The sequence below is a fragment of the Dermacentor variabilis genome, chromosome 8 (assembly GCF_050947875.1).
Source record: "Dermacentor variabilis isolate Ectoservices chromosome 8, ASM5094787v1, whole genome shotgun sequence".
In the NCBI taxonomy this organism is placed as follows: Eukaryota; Metazoa; Arthropoda; class Arachnida; order Ixodida; family Ixodidae; genus Dermacentor; species Dermacentor variabilis.
This window is the reverse complement of record NC_134575.1, coordinates 67,183,520-67,203,271: the sequence shown is the minus strand read 5'-3', so window position 1 is coordinate 67,203,271 and position 19,752 is coordinate 67,183,520. Positions and strand designations below refer to the sequence as shown.

The 19,752-nt window shown below is 44.7% G+C and overlaps 1 protein-coding gene across 1 annotated transcript in view; it reads right to left on the bottom strand.

Moving 5' to 3' along the window:
• Positions 1 to 19,752, bottom strand: part of LOC142590305 (uncharacterized) — a 106,480-nt gene that overhangs the window by 3,474 nt on the left and 83,254 nt on the right. Inside the window, exons 9-13 of the mRNA XM_075702323.1 lie at positions 16,625 to 16,732; positions 13,399 to 13,507; positions 8,849 to 9,041; positions 1,459 to 1,582; positions 1,183 to 1,302 (exon numbers count right to left, since the gene is read on the bottom strand). Of these exons, the coding sequence (XP_075558438.1) occupies positions 1,183 to 1,302; positions 1,459 to 1,582; positions 8,849 to 9,041; positions 13,399 to 13,507; positions 16,625 to 16,732 (654 nt within the window). The remainder of the gene's footprint in view (positions 1 to 1,182; positions 1,303 to 1,458; positions 1,583 to 8,848; positions 9,042 to 13,398; positions 13,508 to 16,624; positions 16,733 to 19,752) is intronic.

The window sequence follows — 19,752 nt, the reverse complement described above, 5'->3', positions numbered from 1 at the left end:
CTTGGTCCAAGCCTTTTTTTCACTGCAGTTATAGAGTGTACATTAAAACCTTGTTAAACCGTACCTGCTTAAACAGTAGTTCCGTTTTAAAAGTAGCTAAGTCAAATCCCCGACTCAGCAGCCATTGAACATAATGCACTTTGTATCCGCATAAACCGTACAAGCTTATCGCATACATATCGACATATCGGTTAACACGCAGTGGTTCCACTTTTCATTGCGCTAACACGGCAATGCGCCGTTTCTATTGGGCAGCCCGGCAGAACAACAAGCCTCAGAGATAGGAACAACGGCCTCCAAGCACCCTGTGCGTTTGCGCGTGAAGCCACATCAACATCATTTCGGCAGCGTGCCAGAGAGCGTTGTATGTTGGTTCTTTATTCTATGGCGTTGTGGCGTCGTGCAACAACCGAACCGCGTCATACCGAAGCTCGGATAAAAAAGACGCAGGTGCTCAGCATAGAAGAAAAATTAGGCATTGTTCGTGCTATCGAATGTGATACGAACAAATCAGCGCTGGCACATGACAGGGACCTGCTAGTGACTACGGTGTGTGGCATTTGGAATGCGAAGAAGCTGCTCGGCAGCACTGCTGCGCCTGCGAAGAGATGTCGACTACGAGGTTCGACTTTTCGCCATCGTTGCCTTTGTTGTTGCCGAAGTGTCGACTAGCGACAGTGATGAGGACGACACGGAAAGCAACAGCACGGGTGGTTTAGGCCCGACAGGGGCAGAAGCTGCGCGTTACGTCAGCCTCATGAATGCAGTCGTTGCGACGAGAGCAGTAACCCACAATAAAAAACGTGCCCCGCGACTTCTGCAGCGCCACCGTGCGCGTGCACGGAGAATACGTAACGCTAACGAGGAATCTGCCATGCGAGTGTTTGGCGAGAAGAGGGGGCTGGCTGAACAGCTGGCTCGCAGCTCCAGTAAGCTTGAGGCCTCTGTCGTCGCTGCTAGGCCGTCGTGGCATCAAACGAACATAACACTTTTGTCACTCGAAGTGAATAAACATTGCATGTTTTTTCCCCTTTCATCGCACTCTCTCGAGTTCCTTTTTTGACAGGTAAGCGGGCGATCTCATGCTATTTCGGTTAAACAGTACTACCATTTAACAGCGTTTCACTGTATCTCTAAAAAACACACACCCTGTTTTGTGGTATTACTTAGTCTGGTGCTTACCATGAGTGTGAGCTCATGAGGCCAGCCAGCTGGCAGCTCACAATGGTCGAGCAGTTGAGAAAGTGCCTGTCGGGCGCTTCCGGGCTGCGATGCCAACTTTGCGACCAGTTGGTTTGCCTCCTGCATGGTTTACACAAACACGCACAACATCCCACACTGGGCTTATGTCACGCAGGCAGCACTGAAGTTATGCTTCGATTCCACTTTGAGATCTTTTTTTTTTTTTTTTTCGAAGCTTGCTCATTAGCATAAACCTCAAGTTCCCAGTCTGCTCACTTGGTTTGCAAGTCCTGAGCAGTTAAGGGCTGTGCAGAGGCCATCCGAAAGGAAGACAAGCCGGCAGCCTGGCTCCACGCTCAGCGGGCCACACATTTCTGGCTCATTTGTCACTGGGTCGGGCCTGCAAAAACACAAGGGCACGCTGCAGCCTGAGCGCAGAGTGAAGCTCATCCAAGCTATTCTGACTGCACGTCATCCAAGTCGAAACAATGGCAAGTGAACAGTGCTCAAGCAAAACAATGCATGCAATTGACTAACTAACAGATGCCCGCCCCCTTGCTAGCACAGTAAACGTGGTGGCTTAATTTTTGTAAAAGAAAAGCCTATCTCTAGGCCTCTGTCCTTTTCGCATCTCCGCTACATGGCTAGGTGGACATTTAGCAGTGAGAAAGTTTTCCACAGTAATTTCTCTGACTGCATGAAATGCACTACTTCACCTTCTTATTCTCTTTAAACCGCATATTCGCAAATTGAAGCCGAGGTGAAGTGACGTCTACTTAGCTGAAATCCAAAGAGCAGCATCACTTTCAAGATATCTGTCTCGAAGATCTGCTATAAAACACATTGGCGTTCCAATTTGCAGTATCCCAAAGGTGGTTCCCTAGCAGTTCGGGACTATCTTAACCAGAATGCCAATGCACACATTAGCAGATTTTGGGGAAGAATATTTCGAAGTGGACATCGCACTTCACTGATGCTCGGCTTCAACTTAGCAGTTGTAACATGTAACAGGAAATAACTAGAAGGCTAGTTAGCAAGTTTCTAGTAATTACCTAAACTATTGTTGACTTTCTTCTGTTGCTAATGTCTGCCTAGCCACATAGTCTAGCTCTGAAAGTGAAGTGACCTAGGTGCTACAGCTTTTTTCTTTAAGTGTTTCACGTAAGAAAAAGCACCTGGCGTTAGCATACAAAAAGCCATCCCGACATCAACTTGCCAGCTGCCCTTTTATAGAAGTGCCTGTCAGGGGTCCTTTCAGTTCTCGACTTATCTGAAAGCAACCTGCAGGCATGTCATAAAGCTATGCTCTGTTTCACTAGTTCTATGCAGCACTGTTGAAGCTGCAGGCTTCTTCGACCAATTATAAGGGCGAACACATCTTAAAGGTGCCCTTCCACGCCCTGTCGTCTGCTACCGGCAAGTGTTGCAAAACATGCGGCTGCATTATCTACGAAGATTCCAACAGCAAAGTGACATCGGCTGTAGAAAATTCGTTCCATTTTCGCGCCAATACCAAAGAGGCACGCATCTTCAAGATATTTCGGGATACAGAGCAGAGGGAGGGTTGCAGAGAAGGCGGAAGCTGTGGGTTCAGAAGGAGCACGTGGCCAGCATGTTGCATGAAATGGCATTGCCATCTCTTGGTCCCTCTTGTAACATCCACTTGCACATGGTGCACTCGCTGACGTTCATAAGTGCAGCCACTTTCTTAATTATAATTTGCGCATGTTTACTGGATTCCTTCCGCACTATTCCAACTATGTGCAACACTGACTTATTCATTCCTTTTGTGTAAGAAAGCAACATGGAACGACACCACACCAACGAGTCAGTGGACACCATTCCTGTGAAGGATGAAACGCTACCCAGTCCTCCCCGTTGTTGCAGTTGTGCCTACCATGCATATGAAAATAATTAGCCAAAGCAATTGATTGCTTGTACTTTTTAAAGGGGGCATGAGACGGTTGCCCATCAGTTTGTGGATTACTTCGAGAAATTGTAGTAGAGGGTCTATTATGGCTACACACACATAAAAACTGGGTGGTAAAGGCAAATTTCTGTCCAAAATATGAGCTAGAACTCGCTGGCTCTAAGTCCCGCCCTCTGGCACCCACCGCCATATTGCCAAGTCATGTGTGATGCCATGCACTTCATGCAACTGAGCCATTGTCTGCTACAAAATCAGCCACTGCACCACGTGAAGCCGGAGCATAACTGCTGTTTGTTGCTGTATTTGCTCCAGATATCGCATGCCATGTCTTTTACAACACCAACTTTGCATGATGAAGCAAGCGACGCATCATTGAACAGCAGCAGCAGCAATGGCGCTACGCATTTTGACTTTGACCTCATCGCCACCAGCTCAGTGACAAAACATGGCCTCGGAGATATGCGTGCGCCAGCCATGGACAAAGCCGGCGCACGCATATCTTGTAGCCCATGGACGAAGACACCGTAGTAAGCATGGTCGACATAAGATGGCAACATTGGTGTAGCGTGAAATGCTGCTGATGCCTTTACGCACTGTTATTTCATTTTGTGCAGCACTGTTTAGCGAGCCATTCGTGGAAGACCAAGTCCGGTGCTACTTTGCACAACACAAATCGTTACATGCGCAGATTGTTTGGTGGCACACATTCATTGCATGCATGTCTCTCGGATCCGTATGCAACAAAACTACAATTTTGTTAAGCTGCCGCGCATTCTTACCGGTTCTCTTTCCCCTCTGTAGTTGTGTGCGCATATGTAAACAAATGCCTGCGTACATGCATCCACAGCGCAAGGATTTAGCATGATGTACGCTTTGGCTGAACCTTTACTTGAACATGCTTTTTTGCACGTGATATCGGTAAAAAAAATAGCAAGGCTAACGTTTTGCCGGGGCACTGCCTCTCGAATGGGTTGACGCGCCAACACGGTCGGCATTGTGCCTGGCTGCAGCCTAAGCTCTTTCACGAGTATTCGAAACTCAGCGAGCAGGCGGAAATGGTCACCGTAGCTGTGTGGCCTGAAGTGTTCCGAGAACAAAACAAAAGCGTCCGATGAGCGCCAGTCTGCCTGCCCTAGGTAGATTTTCAATCAGTAACCATAGCTCACACTGTCTGATTATGGTATCTACCCCATTCTAATGTGCACCCTTTTTTTTTTTTTTAAGGAAAATTGGGTCGAATACTGCCTGCATGGTGCAATCGAACACGAAGTGGTGTTGTATGCTTTGCCGTACAACACGGATGTATTACGGCGCAGCTGACTCTAAAAACCGTGCGGCGAAGCCAACTTCAAACAACCGGCTGCCAATGTGCAACACATATTAGACTCTTGGCCATTTTTCTTGCAAAAAATCAGGCGCGCATTAGATTTCTACTTTGTTTAGCAGCTTTAACGTAACTTGTACGTTATTCTACTTATGACTCATAAAACGTGGGCGCGCATTTGATTGGGGGGCGTGCTAGAAGAGGACAAATACTGACAAATTAATCAGGGGTGTGTTATGGTGTTTTTTTCTGCATGTTGTTTAATTCGATCTGCCAGATAATTTGATAGATTTTGTTGGTCCCTTCAGGGTCGAATGGAAGGTGACTGTGTATAAGTCGCACAAGTATTAAGATGCACCTATTTTAACTCAAACGGCGTACACAGCGAGCCCTAGGAGCTAACATCCGTACCAATGGTCGCTCTGCTGTTAATACAAGGTTTGGTTTCTGTCAGGTTTCTTGTACTAGAACCTTGTACAAGAAACCTTGCATGGTTTCTTGTACTAGAGAACAAACACGCATAATGGATGCGCCAGCATTCATGGTGTTACGCACATTTCAGTTGTACCGCTGGATAAGACACACTGGCAAAAGTTTTGGGAAAAAATACGACTTATACTTAGGAAGACACGGTGCATATAATGTTTAAAGCCACTTTTTAAAAAAAAATCTTGCATTAATAAATAATCTACTGTGCCTGGCTTCAAGCTGCACATAAGTCTACCACAGCAACAAAGATAATCGCAGTGACAGGTCACAGCAACAAGACATCAAAGCAAGCAGTTGCAAAAGCCAAGCAGGCTTTCACTGTTAATGATGGCACTAAGATTCAGCTTTCTTGCCACTTTATACCATTATTTTATTTTATTATTTTTTGCATGACCATGAAATCTCCCTAATGTGAGTTTTGCAAAAAGTTTCATTCACAGAGTGTCAGCCTCTTATTAATACTAAACAGATAGTTGTTCCGTTAGATGAAGATGTTGTCAAAGCCTATGAAATCCCGAGGCACTGGTGTCAAAGTGGTTTCGCCACTAGTCTTATTTTGGATGAGATGATGTTTGCTCGTTTTGTCTTGCTCTGCCTCTTATGCCTTGCTAAACTCATGCATGAATGTTCATCTTGGAACAGCTTGTTCAACTCTGTCAAGCTACTTCTGAAGACTCTATTTCCTCAAAGATGCACAACAGTGCATATGGAATTTAACCCTTTAAAGGCTACCGCTGTACATGTGTTGCCGTGGAAACAAGTCTCAAATGGTCACGGACATATATGTATGGAGGTGACTGACTGTTAGGAAGAACATACCTTGTCAGAACAGAGTGCCACCTAGCATCATGTCATATGTTCTGCCAACTCTTGTGTCAAGAAACTTCTTACTGTGCTCCCGCCCTTTGGCTCACGCCATAACCAATTTTTCGCTTTACTTTATGGTGGCAGCCACCATAGTGGCTTAGGAGTATTCCCACTTTGCCTAATTTATTGCAGTGTGCTCGCACTTATGCATGAGCACTTTAGTATTGGCATTGTCACACATGTTTTTTCAAGTTACAGGGCATTGCAAAGACTGATTACCATCTTGTTTACTATCTCTCAGTGTTACTTTGAGAAGCTCGCTCACATGGCTCTCCCAGGCGCGTAATTACTTATGCAGGTGGGTGTTTGCAAACCAACCATACTGCCATGTGAGGTGTATTTTTGTGAGGCATGTCAGTGAATTGATTGTACCTCGTCTACTGTTTGAACAATTGACTACTGCAAGTTTTCCCCTCGCTTTGGTTTGAAGCGAATAGCTTTCTGTGGCTCTTTCGATCGTTTTATGGTAGGTCGGTGGTACGACGGTGGTTGGATTCGGGTGAGGGAAGGCAAGGAAACATGCCAACAGAAAAGGTGGTGCTCTCGCAATCGCCCGCGAAGAGGGACGGCGGGAAAAGCTAATGGAGTAGGGGGGGGGGAGGGGGTAATCATCTGGGATTGTCACGCATGAGTTCTGGTGCAATTGAGTGTCATGGTGGAGCAGGAAAAGAAAAAAGTGGGAGAGGGGCACACTGTTGCTTCGTTAGCTCACTTGCTTGTTTGGTGCAGAAAGCAGAGGGAGAGTGCACATGCTCTCGGGAAAGCAGGTTGCGGTGAGGAGAATGAGGGAGGAGCAGTGGAGGCTGTCGCTCGCTCGATCAAAGTCTTGCTGGCCGACCAGCGGTGGCCAGTCCGTCATAAACGATGTGGCAGACGAGAATTTCTGACTGATTCTCGCTTGCTCGCTCATTCGTTTGGGCTCTTTGCTTATGCTGACAATCATCGTCGATGGTTTCCACATAATTTTTCTGAAAGGTGCGAACCAACGAGTTTCCTTGCGGGCGCTCACACGGCACGCCTCACTTTCACTATAGCCGTGCATCCTGGAGGCTGCGTTACTCAACAATCGACTAAATTTTACATTCTTCGTGCCCTTTCTTATTGGTTTAGACGCGACTCATTGGCCAGTTCGCCATCATCTTTGCCGAGATGGGCCTCTCGGCGCAACGCATGATAAGAATGAAAAATATAATGTGTAACATTACAAAGTACGGGCCCCGGTTGCAATAAACCTACTGGGGTTCCGAAATGTAACCGTGTCATCATCATCATCATCATCAGCCTGGTTACGCCCACTGCAGGGCAAAGGCCTCTCCCATACTTCTCCAACAACCCCGGTCATGTACTAATTGTGTCCATGTCGTCCCTGCAAACTTCTTAATCTCATCCGCCCACCTAACTTTCTGCCGCCCCCTGCTACGCTTCCCCTCCCTTGGGATCCAGTCCGTAACCCTTAATGACCATCGGTTATCTTCCCTCCTCATTACATGTCCTGCCCATGCCCATTTCTTTTTCTTGATTTCAACTAAGATGTCATTAACTCGCGTTTGTTCCCTCACCCAATCTGCTCTTTTCTTATCCCTTAACATTACACCTATCATTCTTCTTTCCATAGCTAGTTGTGTCGTCCTCAATTTGAGTAGAACCCTTTTAGTAAGCCTCCAGGTTTCTGCCCCGTAGGTGAGTACTGGTAAGACACAGCTATTATATACTTTTCTCTTGAGGGATAATGGCAACCTGCTGTTCATGATTTGGGAATGCCTGCCAAACGCACCCCAGCCCATTCTTATTCTTCGGATTATTTCCGTCTCATGATCCGGATCCGCCGTCACTACCTGCCCTAAGTAGATGTATTCCCTTACGACTTCCAGTGCCTCGCTGCCTATTGTAAATTGCTGTTCTCTCCCGAGACTGTTAAGCATTACTTTAGTTTTCTGCAGATTAATTTTTAGACCCACTCTTCTGCTTTGCCTCTCCAGGTCAGTGAGCATGCATTGCAATTGGTCCCCTGAGTTACTAAGCAAGGCAATATCATCAGCGAATCGCAAGTTACTAAGGTATCCGTGTGGTGAGAAAAAAAAAAAGTGGTGATAATTATGAATGATGTGGCAGTTTCAGACGCAACATTAAATCGCAAGACCTGTAGCTCATCTGATATCTGTGGGGTGCACTCAAAGGACGAGTGTATGAGAACAAATCCTCACACACTGCAGGAGCCGCAGAGAGCCATTGTCCGACTCGTTATCGAGATAACGCCAGCAACCCTGCACCTAGTGTTTAACGATATGCAGCGCTGTGTTGCAGACACGCCTTCAAGTTGGTGGTGGTCATTTTCAGCATCTCTTGTTTTCAAATACCTGCATGGCCGTAAGTAAAACTTCAAATTTTAAGACCACCGTCTCCACTCCACAGTTACGTTTCAGACACCCAGTATCAGATAAAAATAGGCTGTGTTAATTTTACATTTGAAAAAAAAAAATAATTATGCTCCTTTATTCATTTATTGAAGAATAAACCATGTATAATACTGCATAAGTAAAAAAAATATTGTTGTGATACTGCCAAGTAAAAAAATTATTTCCTTATTTCCCTTTAAAGTAAGTCACTCTGTATATTTTAATTCTGCAATAAAAAAATTTGATCATGCGAGGACATATTACTAAAGAAAAATTTACTCACGAAGGATCAAGGATCAGTGCAAGCAACACAGGCAATTTAACAAACACATATATACTAAATGATCACGCATGATGAATTAAGCCTAAAATATATCTCATTGACATGAGCACATAACAAATTGTATGTTTATAGTATTATCACAATATAAATATTGGATATAGTGAAGGCACTTTCATGCCAGGTACAACTTGAGTAAAGTGAGGTTTGGCAGTATTTACGTCAGCCAAGAATTATACTTGCACACGGTGTGCTAATAGAAATAAGAAAAATACAAAACAGCAGATCACTTCAGGTTTTGCCAGACCACCATTCAACTAAGATGTGCTTGCCCTCCCATATAGATTGGACAGACGCATGCCATATGCCAATGCACGTACCCGTCAGGGCGGCGCCGGTGCGGGTGCGCACCGAGGCAACGAGTGACAGGAAGGGCATCCTCGGGGAGGGCGTCGGTGTTCAGTCCAAGCCGCGCCAGGCGGGCCAGCTCATCTGCATTGTCCATGCTGTGCTCCACTGTTAGCAGCTGCGGCTCCTCTTCTCCTCCGCGCAACAGCAGCACTCGCGTGCGCCCTGCAACATGCGAGGGGGTAATGTAGCCACACGTTCCTTGCTCGTTATGTGTTTATTCTTATCTTCATTTGTGTCTCTACATTATTTGCTAGATTGACAAATTGGGCCTTGTTGATGACAATGAAAATGCCCCTCAGGAAGGGATGCCACCTTATTGGCATTATTGTGCATTCACTTGGGCACAAGATGTACGCTTGGTATCAGACCGCTGTTGTATTGTGGGCATTGTAGCTGGTATGATGAGCCGATCATTACCGTACTTACAGGGGAAACTTGTTGATATGACCCTGTTTCGTACAATTATCCGGCACCAACATTCGGGATCGAAAACATAAAAGTGACCCAATACAATTACGCTTCTTCTTTACTGGTTAATACATTCCCGCATATAACAGCTGTGTCTTACCAGTACTCACCTACGGGGCGGAAACCTGGAGGCTTACAAAAAGGGTTCAACTTAAATTGAGGACGACGTAACGAGGTACGGAAAGAAGAATGATGGGTGTAACGTTAAGGGGATAAGAAGAAAGCAGATTGGGTGAGGGAACAAACACGAGTTAGTGACATCTTAGTTGAAATCCAAGAAAAAGGAATGGGCATGGGCAGGGCATGTAGTGAGGAGGGAAGATAACCATTGGTCATTAGGGGTTATGGGCTGAATTCCAAGAGAAGGGAAGCGTAGTAGGGGGCGGCAGAAAGTTAGGTGGGCGGATGAGATTAAGAAGTCTACAGGGACAACATGGTCACAATTAGCACCAGACCGGTGTAGTTGGGGAAGTATGGGAGAGGCCTTTGCCCTGCAGTGGGCGTAGCCAGGCTGATGATGATGATGACATTCCCGCAAAATGCGATTGTTCGACACCAAGATTCAGTCCATCGCAAAACTGTGACAGTACGATATGCTTTCCAGCAGCTAAATCCCCTCTGAACAAGAAAAGCCACGAGGCATGTGCGATCGAGAGCAGTAGGCGCATGTCATGGCATCTTCCCCGCAGGGCTTGCCCGTCTGTGTCACGGAAAAATGCCGGCACGCACTCAGTTTCCTCTTCCAGTACCAGAAAATCTCCTTGCGGGTTGTCATACATTACATTCACAGCTATCGCTGCCAACTCTATGGCAATAAGCATCTTCTTCTATCTGTCTCACAGCATGTAGCCCCGTTGGAAGCATACTGCATGCTTTTAATAAGCGATAACTTAAATGCAGTGTCGTTCCTTGCTGCAGGCTGCGCCAAGTGAGCATCATGCTTTGCTCTGGCGGCAGCGTAGCCATCGTATCATGGCAATGTTCACCAGCTCAATTTCGTTTCGTCTTCCTGTAGCTGTCTTAAAACTCTATGCAATAGAAAAAAAATGACAAAGCGCATCTTGGGCTACTTGAGCGCCACCAGCTCGACATGCGTCAGCGTCTCGTGGCACAGTGATTCTCGCTCAGTGGGCACTTCAAAATTTCCTGCCAAAATGCCCCACCAAGAGAAGCTGCCGACCCAACCCGAATTCGAGGAGTGATAACATAACCATTTCGAAGCCACGAAAACAACAACATGCATCTAGGGCTGCTTGGGCCCCACCAGCTTGGCACCCATTGCATCTCACAATGCAACGTATCACGCAATGCTTTGCTTTGAGTAGATGTCAACTACAATTGATCCTGCCAAATTTTTTTTTTGGTGGGTTTGGATTGTACGTGTTCTCAGTTATTAAATTCTTTTTTCACAAGACGTATGGACAGGCTTCTACATATAATGATCCACGCAGCACATTTTCAAACTACTGAGATGCTTGCAAGTTGTTTGAGAACAAGTGAACATGCCCTCTAGATGGAGCTGACTGTAAACTGATTCAAGTGATGTGACAACTGTGCTGTCAGTATTGTTGCTACAGCTGCCAAATTACACTTCCTTCGTGGGCACAAGTTCACCCAGGAAAAGGTTACACTCTTGAAGTTTCTTCTGTTAGACTGTCTGCTTGTGGCCGACGTTTACATGTGACAGAATGCAGCAGCACTGACGAGAGCAACTGAAAGGTTTCTTACACAAATGAATTCCATCACAGCAACTTCACATGCACTAAAGCTCTGGTTACAGCAAATGAAGATACTGAACCAACCAAATTCAGTTCTCTTCAAATTGGCTGTGCTTTCTGAACCAGTTTTCGAGCATGCAGTGTGTGGTGGCGCGCGAGCTTGCTTCGTGTGAGAGCTAGCGCGCCTCATCGTCTTCGCAAATAAAACAGGTGCAGCAGCAAACCAGCTCTTGCTGTCTCCTGCGGGCATTTTATTCTTGTCATCGCAGTAACCTATATTGCGATAGTATCACGCAGTGGCAGCAAATTTGTAGCCGTGATTACCATTCTTTTCATCAGAGAATGCAGGATAATCTTATGCTGTTCAAGTGAAATCAATTAGTTATGTTACCCACATATGCTGACAAACATACATGGTCTGTACATAAAGCTTGCTAGCCTTGCAAGAAAAGAATAGCTTGCATTTACCTGTTAACTAGTTAGGTTCGTTGCCTTCAAAGTAATTCTTCAAACAGTAATTTTCAAATGTTCGTAAACTTTCTGGACAGACATCGTACTGGCATGAAACTTGTATCTCGCTTCCTTATGCCAGCTAGGCTTACTGTTTTGACCAAAGTGGGAGACATATAGATTTGTGCACCACGAATTGATCAGCGCAGTGCCATGTTATGTGCTACCAAGAGCTTGCACGATGCCTGTGCTTCCAAAGTAGCAAGTGCAGGAGAAACTGGGACTGGTGATGAACTCGCTCCTGCACCAAGTCAAATTGAAGAGCATGATGTATTGTCAAATAGAAGACAAAAGTTCTGCACTCCTTGAAGTAGTGCCGGGAGTGCAGGCAAAATGACGATCTGTCTTAGTAGGAGTGGCACGCCCGCTTGGTTCCTCGCAACACCATCCAAATGGTGTTGCAATGGTGTTACAAGAAAAAAAAAAGAACCAGAAAGCTTGCCTTCGTGCATAGCGTTCGCCACTGGCGTTTCCAGGAAAACATTAAGGTTACAAGCTGCAGTTGCCGCAAAGCGTGAGAGGCAGACAGGGATCTTTGAATGCAGTCGTGTTCCAGTCTTAAAGGCGAAGCTTGAGGGTTCTCCAAATTTTTTCACGTGCAACTCCTTATCAGAGGAATCGCTGAGAAGCGTCGCTGAATATTGTGGCTATACTAGGTACTTTCGTTAAGAGGTGGCGCTGCCCTTGAAGGGACTGAAAACTGGCCAGAATGTGTTTGGAGGCATTGATGAAAATGAAATGCTCATGACTTATAGTGATAGTATCGAGCACATTGTTCGCAACTTAAGTAGGAACCATAATTTTTAATTGGAAAAGAAAGCTTAAAAAAAACAGTAAGTGGCGCAAACTGGTGGTGAAGCCTTGGTACTGTTAAGTACTGCATATCTATAGCTTAAGATTGGAGTTTGTATATTACTAGGCCTTTGAACTTTATTCTATGCCTATTACAAAGTAAAACGAGTCCATGGTGCCTGGCAATGCACATGATTGCTCTAGTACACACGTAAAATTCTGAGCACACATGGAAGCTAAAATCCTTTATTCTAGCTAGGTCAGGTCTTCAAGAGACGACATGCTTTGGAAATCAGAAGCGCACACGTGGCTACAGCAACATGCTGAACTGTATATCACGTGCAAAAGCGTCGTTTTGCTTTAGAGTACTTAACTTGGCTTAGCTAAAAAACACCCTTGACTTGTTAATGACCAAAGCTGCTGCACAGGAAACCACGGAAGCACGTAGCAATTATTGTAGAAATAACTTAACACTTCAGAAAACATGAATCGCAAGAACAGTGGCATGATAAACAAAATAATACTTTCTCAGAGCTATCACTGCACTGGCCTGCCTCCCATCGATGCCGGCGTATAATCGCTATTGTGCTCACCTATCAGTTTCCAGCATGCTTTCAGCGAACGACTTACATCCTCAATGCAGATCAAAGCTCTCTGCCCGGTAAGCTTTCCATTCATAAGCTTTTCATTGCACTAAAAAAGTGGGCACCATAAAAATTGGTTGTCAGTCTCCTTAACTAGAACAATTGAGGAGAGACAGGGTGAAGGTGTGTTTTATGACTGCAGTGGTAAGTGTCCAAAGGTAACACGGTGACAGTTTTCTTGGAAATCTTCCATGTCATAACTGTATACATTTCCTATGCAGAATTTTCTGGCCCTGCCAATCTACTGCCACAAACAAGTTCTAGCTAGTCAACACTTTTCTTCATTCATGCAAAGTGTTTCTCATGCAGCAATAGGTTCTAGAGGTGGTTCTCAGGGTACGATATATCCCACATAACAGAGCTGGCATGCATTTATCGTGCACCCACCCAAGTTGGCGACGTACAGGTGCTCGCCACCCATGACGACAGCAAGTGCCAGGGAGCATCCCGACGACAGCTCTGCCTCCAGGGCGGCCAGGGATGCCTCACCAGGACCCTGGGCGACAAGAACAGGCAGATCCAAGGGGCTCTCTCTTTTTGTTACGTCACCACCATAGAAATAAACAAACACTGAAGTCAGGGAAAGTACGGGGAAGTTGACTGTTAGGTTTAATCGAAATGTAGTAAGATGAATGTAGTAAACAGAAATGAAAGAGGAAGAACCAACACCTTGCCACAGGTAAGAGCCAAACCCACATCCTCTGTCCCCTAAATGGCTTTCTTTGTGGCCCCATCCAGTGTCCAAGTATTTGTGCGTCATATTCCAAAAATCGCTTCACGAGAGTGTGCCGTCTAATGACCAGAGATTGGCCAATGTTGTTCCCGTGCACAAGTCAGGTCTTCGCAACAATGTTTCCAATTACAGGCCGATTTCGCTCACTAGTGTGGTGTGTAAATTATTTGAATGTGCTCTTTTTAGTAACATCTTGAATGCCCACTCCTTGCCGATTCCCCGACAATATGGTTTTTGTAACAGCTGCTCTTGTGTCACTCAACTCACAGAACTACCTAATACATAACTTAACAAGTGCACTAGATAAGGGCTTCATAGTTGATTCAGTTTTTATAGATTTTAGAAAAGCCTCTGACCTTGTTCTTCACTCATTATTAATTGAAAGATTAGAATGGTACAATATAAACACATCAGTTATCACATGGATTGCACAATATTTAAATGCACAAAGTTAGGGAGTACTTAACAACGTATGCTCGCAGGAGGTTAGAGTGACATCACGGGTAATACAAGGTTTTGTGTTGGGCCCATTGTTCATGACATTCAAAAGCGGTATCGGTAACGGCCTGTTGTCTTCTTTGCGATTATTTGTAGATGACTGCGTTTTATGCAGAGTAATGAGAAACCCAAGTGACTGTATTTCTTTGCAGGATGAGCTAGACAAATATGTTCATTGATGCGACACTTGGAAGATGCACATAAAATTTTGAGAAGACTGTAAGGATGTCATTTACCCGAAAACAAATTACTCACGAGTTTAATTATAATATAAATGGCAACTGCGTTACTCCGGTAAACAAATTTACATACCTAGGAGTATTTTATCAACAAATTTATTGGACTACCATATATGTTGTGTCACAGCCACAGCCTGTAAAGATTTAGATTTCCTGTGGAGAAACGCAAGACAATTCCCAATAGAACCTAAGCAGCTACTGCACCAAATTAATGTCTGGTCCATACCTGAGTACACTTGTACAGTATGGGACCAGTAGTTAAATAGAAATGTCAAACTAAGGCCATACCAAACATAACGTCAAGATAACATACATCAAAACATCATATAACAACAAAAGCCATAAGGTTCACCCAATTTGTCCCTTGTGAAGATAGCCTTCGATGGGATACACTAAAAAAATGGAGGGAAAATTAAGACTTAAAGATGTCTTGGAATATATATTTTTTTCAAGAACGGGCACAGACAGGGACGTATAGATATTTCTACCGCATTATGTCTCTCCATGAATCGATCACAAAACAAGGTTAGAGAATACAAGTTTAGAAATTCATTTTTCTTTTCCGCGCACAATCTCAGAATGGAATTGCTTAACAAACCAAGTAGCCACCACTAATCCCAACTCTCTTCTACTCCCGGCAGTTTTTTTACATTTTAATAATCCAGTATTTTAAGCTTGTTATTTGATGTGTTTAATGTTAGACTGTGGCTTTTGATGTTCATCGCTTGTTGCTATATCGCTTTTGATGTTTATTGGATACCTGTACATAGTTTATCATTTCAAATTGCGCAGTGTGTAACCCCTCCTCTATAATTAATGCCTTGTTGGCAATGAGGGTACTCTGATAATTAAATAAAAATAATTAATGTGGTGCTCTACCAAGTAAGCTGCCGTGACACCTACCTCCTGGCCACATTCTTGGGTTTCTGTGCGTGTGTTCGTATGAGATGAACCCTGGACGTGTAGGCCAGCTCTGTTCAAGGCTATACAGCGAAGGAAGTGGGTAGTTATATTTTTGTCCACCTTTATTTCCTTATACCGTATATTGCTACATTTACATGAAAGGTGACAATTAATTTCCCCTATACTTTCTCTGGCTTCATTGAGTGTTCTTTTGTACGATGGTCACCGGGACGATGTGCTGTGGGCAGCCAGAGCTCACTCAGATTGGGTCACGGTAGTGAAAACTCACATTGAACAGCAGCATATGAACCACAGCAATTAAATTTTCCCTTTCTCTCTTTTATCTTAAGGGGGCTCTAAAACATTTTTTGAATACAGTAAGAAAATGTTTCTGATCTTAGGCATGGACACGCAAACGAAATATTATTCTGCTGCATGCAGCAAGGAAACTGCAGTCTCACATAACTGAGTGCTTGCTGTCTCTGTTTTAGCCCAGCTCTTTTTCTGCACTAGGCAGCGTCAGCGATGACATTGCATGCCCCATAGGCGGCAGCCATTGGGCAGACATAAGCAGACCCGTTCAAATTTTCTGGGAAATGAGGAAGCAGAGACTGTTAACACAGCCTCCCTGTCCTATTGCTGCTGCATCATTGCCCTCGGGCACCTTTTCCAGGTGCCAACCTTGAACAGCTGCCATAAGCATTTTGCAGAAAAACAATAGCAAATAGAAACAGAAAATAGAAATAAAAAGGCAGGGCATAGCGAATTCGTATGTGCTCTTTTTTTTAGATGGAAGTAAGGCTTTTGATTCTGTTATTCACACATTACTTCTTGATAAGCTAGGAAGAATTGGCTTCGGGTACCCATTTATAAAGTTATTGTCTAGTTATTTTAGTAATCACTCTCAGGTGACGCATAGGTGACTATTCCAGTACAAAAATTATGTTAAAATAGGGTGTTCCCCAGGGGTCTGTTTTATCTTCACTTTTATTTAACCTGTACGTCAATGATTTGCCTCCATTTGCACTGCTTTATTGCATTCAAATATATGTTAAGGACTATACTGCTTGAAAGGCAACGTGCTAATTCCACCACACTGTTGAGTTTCAAGAAAAGGGGTGCAGGGGGCCCTTTAAACCCTGCAATGCTAAGTGTCCCACATGCTTGGCCTTATCTAATGAGCCACTCCACTGAAAAGGGTAGACCACGTGTCTCCTGCCCAGGGATCCGATAGTGTTACCTGGTCCGGGGCTTGGAGGAGCTCATCTCGCCGGCTCAGCGTTGGCTCCAGGCTCTGCAGCCAGGCATCGTGCACAGCCTGCAAGCTGGAACCCAGGGCTGCCTGGACCTGCAAACAGAGTTCGCCCGTGCTTGAGCCTATCACTGGTGCTCTGTAGACACTTTACTAACACAGAGATGTCCGAGTTGGACAGAGAAGACAGTTGTGGAGGCAACCAACGAGGAGACACAATGCAAGATAAACTTATTGCAATACCCAGTCACTGGCCCACTCCTGTAGTGCCTAAAATTTGCCCAATAATTGAGGGCAAATATTCTATAGAAGTATGGACAGGCAATGTCTAGAATGTCAGAGCTTAAAACGTTCAGCAGGCGAAAATGTAGAATTGTATTGGGCATGACCGATAACCAACATGCATCACATAAGTTTCCCAGCAGCGCACTGGAAAGTTTCATTTGTTCAATGCCCTGTAAGAATTGTCATGTGAGGCATCACCATCTGAATGAAAAATAACACAGGTATCTAAAGTAATCAAGATTACTAGAAAAGTTCATGTACAATCGCTAATTGCCTACTCCAGTGTGCAAAAGAATGAATAGGGAGGGTGGTTTCTGAGTGTACTCTATACGGAATCTCCCACGGACTAGCAACAGCTTAACATCCTGCAGTAAAGGCTTTCCCTTAACCATGTAGTACTTGCAGGCACCATCAACAACATTTGCAGCCAATATATTATAAGATGCAGTTGAAAGCTTTTTCTCAAGACCATCCCCATTATAAGATATATATATATATATATATATATATATATATATATATATATATTTAATTTATCACAACTGAGATGCAATGTGCTGCATGGACCTGTGTAACGGCAGTGCTCGTTTAACAGCCATGTCTCCTACTAAAGGCGAAAAAAGAAAGAAAAAAGTGAGGAAAAAACTAGATAAAATAAAATTCGATAGGCTGTATCAGGGAGGTAGCCACAGTGAGGCCTGTGAAACACCTTGTGCGCGCTACAGATGGTGTCTGGGCACTAGGGTACAGAAACGACATAACCAAATAGACATGTTACACCCACCGCAAAATACCGTAGAGTCACCCAGTTTCGCACAGGGGCCCAGTATTAACATTTCCAAAACTTCAGAATTCTGAAAATTAAACGTTAATCGTCCACCCCCTCCAAAGCGCCTACCAGCATTAGCCGAAATATTCGCCCCACTGCAATCCCTACGAGACTGCTAGGGGCGATGACAGGAACAGTGACTTCCTTGCGGTGGAAAGGCAAATACCGATGGGGGTTGAAGATAATGCAGAGTGAGAATGAACAGTCCTTCAAGGAAAAAACAGTGGTTGTAGGGCTGTAGTGAGACACATCTTGATAAAGAGTGCACGCAATCACTGTTCCCACACTTATCATGCAACGCGCTAGCCACACGATGCACTTCTTCACTGTCCCCAGGAAGATTGAAGCTGTTGAGCAGCATCGCGCATTAGGAAAGAATGTGAGCTGCACTTCTCGGCATTTAAAGATCGACCGGACAAGCGCACACACCTAGATTAACCCAATTTTCAATAAGAGTAGGGTGGCTGCTTCTGCAGTATCTTATGGTATTCATGCATTAAAATGCTTAAATGTTTAAGTTATGTTACAGCTAGTGGGGGTCTTAGTCTAATTTTGAAATCGCGCTCCCTTTCCTAATTGTAGTGAGCCCAGTTTATTTCCAAAGGGTGTTTGGGCACTAGGGTAAAGAAATGACCCCCCAGCTGGTGGCGCACGAGACTGGCCCATGCTGCTTCAGCCCGCTGTATTCGTACATGGATGGGCCTACTGTGCTTTCCTCAATCTCCTGCGCTTGCACTCATTATGGAGAGGGACACATTCTTTCCTGATCAAAGTTGCTGGATATACCTCTCTCCTGCTGCCAAAGTCTCTACAAGCCATTTCTGCACCGTACATGTTGAAAGGGGGGCCATAGCCGAGCAAGCGTGAAATTTCTGCAACTAACTGTACACTTGCATGCCTCATAACTTCTGATGAGCACCAGTTTGAGTTTGAAAGGTCATACCCACTAGGGCACTGTGGGCTATCTCAAATGCAACAATTCCTGTTCTGATGGACAAATTTACTGCTGAGCTATGCTTCCCCGAATGGTGCGTGAGCAAAATTTAGCTCTGATTGAGTCATGCATCGCGTGACAATGGCATCTCTGTGCATGTGACTGATGCATGAGCAAGTACAGTAGACTTCCATTACTTTTACTCTGGTTAATTAGATTTTTCATCTAATTTAATCCTGACAGAAGGTCCCAGCCGGTGCCCATGCATTTCTATGGGCCCAAACTGTCATTATTTTGATCCTAAAATTGGCCTACGCCAGATAATTCTGACTTGACCAGGCAGCACGCAAGCGTTTGGCCCATGTGGTAACCCCAATAGCAATCCCTGCAGTGGCAGCTTCTGTCTTGGCGGAGTTTAGGGAGCACTGGAAGCATTGAACACACATTTAAAGAGAGAGAGAGAGAGAGAGGGGGGGGGGAGCAGAAAAAAAAGAAGAAAATCACCCATCGACAATGCTTATTTGCGGCCAAGACCTAGGCAGATTTTCAACCAATATCCGTAGCTCATCAATGTTTGACTACGGTATTTATCCAATTATTACACCCCCTCTCCATTTTTGGTAGGAAAATTGGGGCGGAAATTGTCTGTGGGGTGCTATCGCACATGAAACCAAAACTAACTTCGCGGCATTCATATGCTTTACCACATAACTTGAATGTAGTGTGGATCGAGACATCAAAAGTTTGGGCCCATAGAAATGCATGAATGATGGCTGGGGCCTTCGGCTGGGATCGAATTAACCAAAAAATCTAATTAACCGAAGTTGAATCAACGGAAGTCTACAGATATGGCAGTGGAGGTACCAGCAGTCATGGAGGCATTGTGCAGTCAAGGTGTACAGTAAGCACACATGAATGTCTTAGCAAGTACCTACAAAGATTCTGCAGCTACCTTAATTCTTCACAAGAAAAAAAAAATCAATCAAGAAAGGGGTCAGGCAAGGAGCCACAACTCTGCAATGCTATTCACTGCGTGCTTAGAAGTATTCAAGCTGTCATAGACTGGCA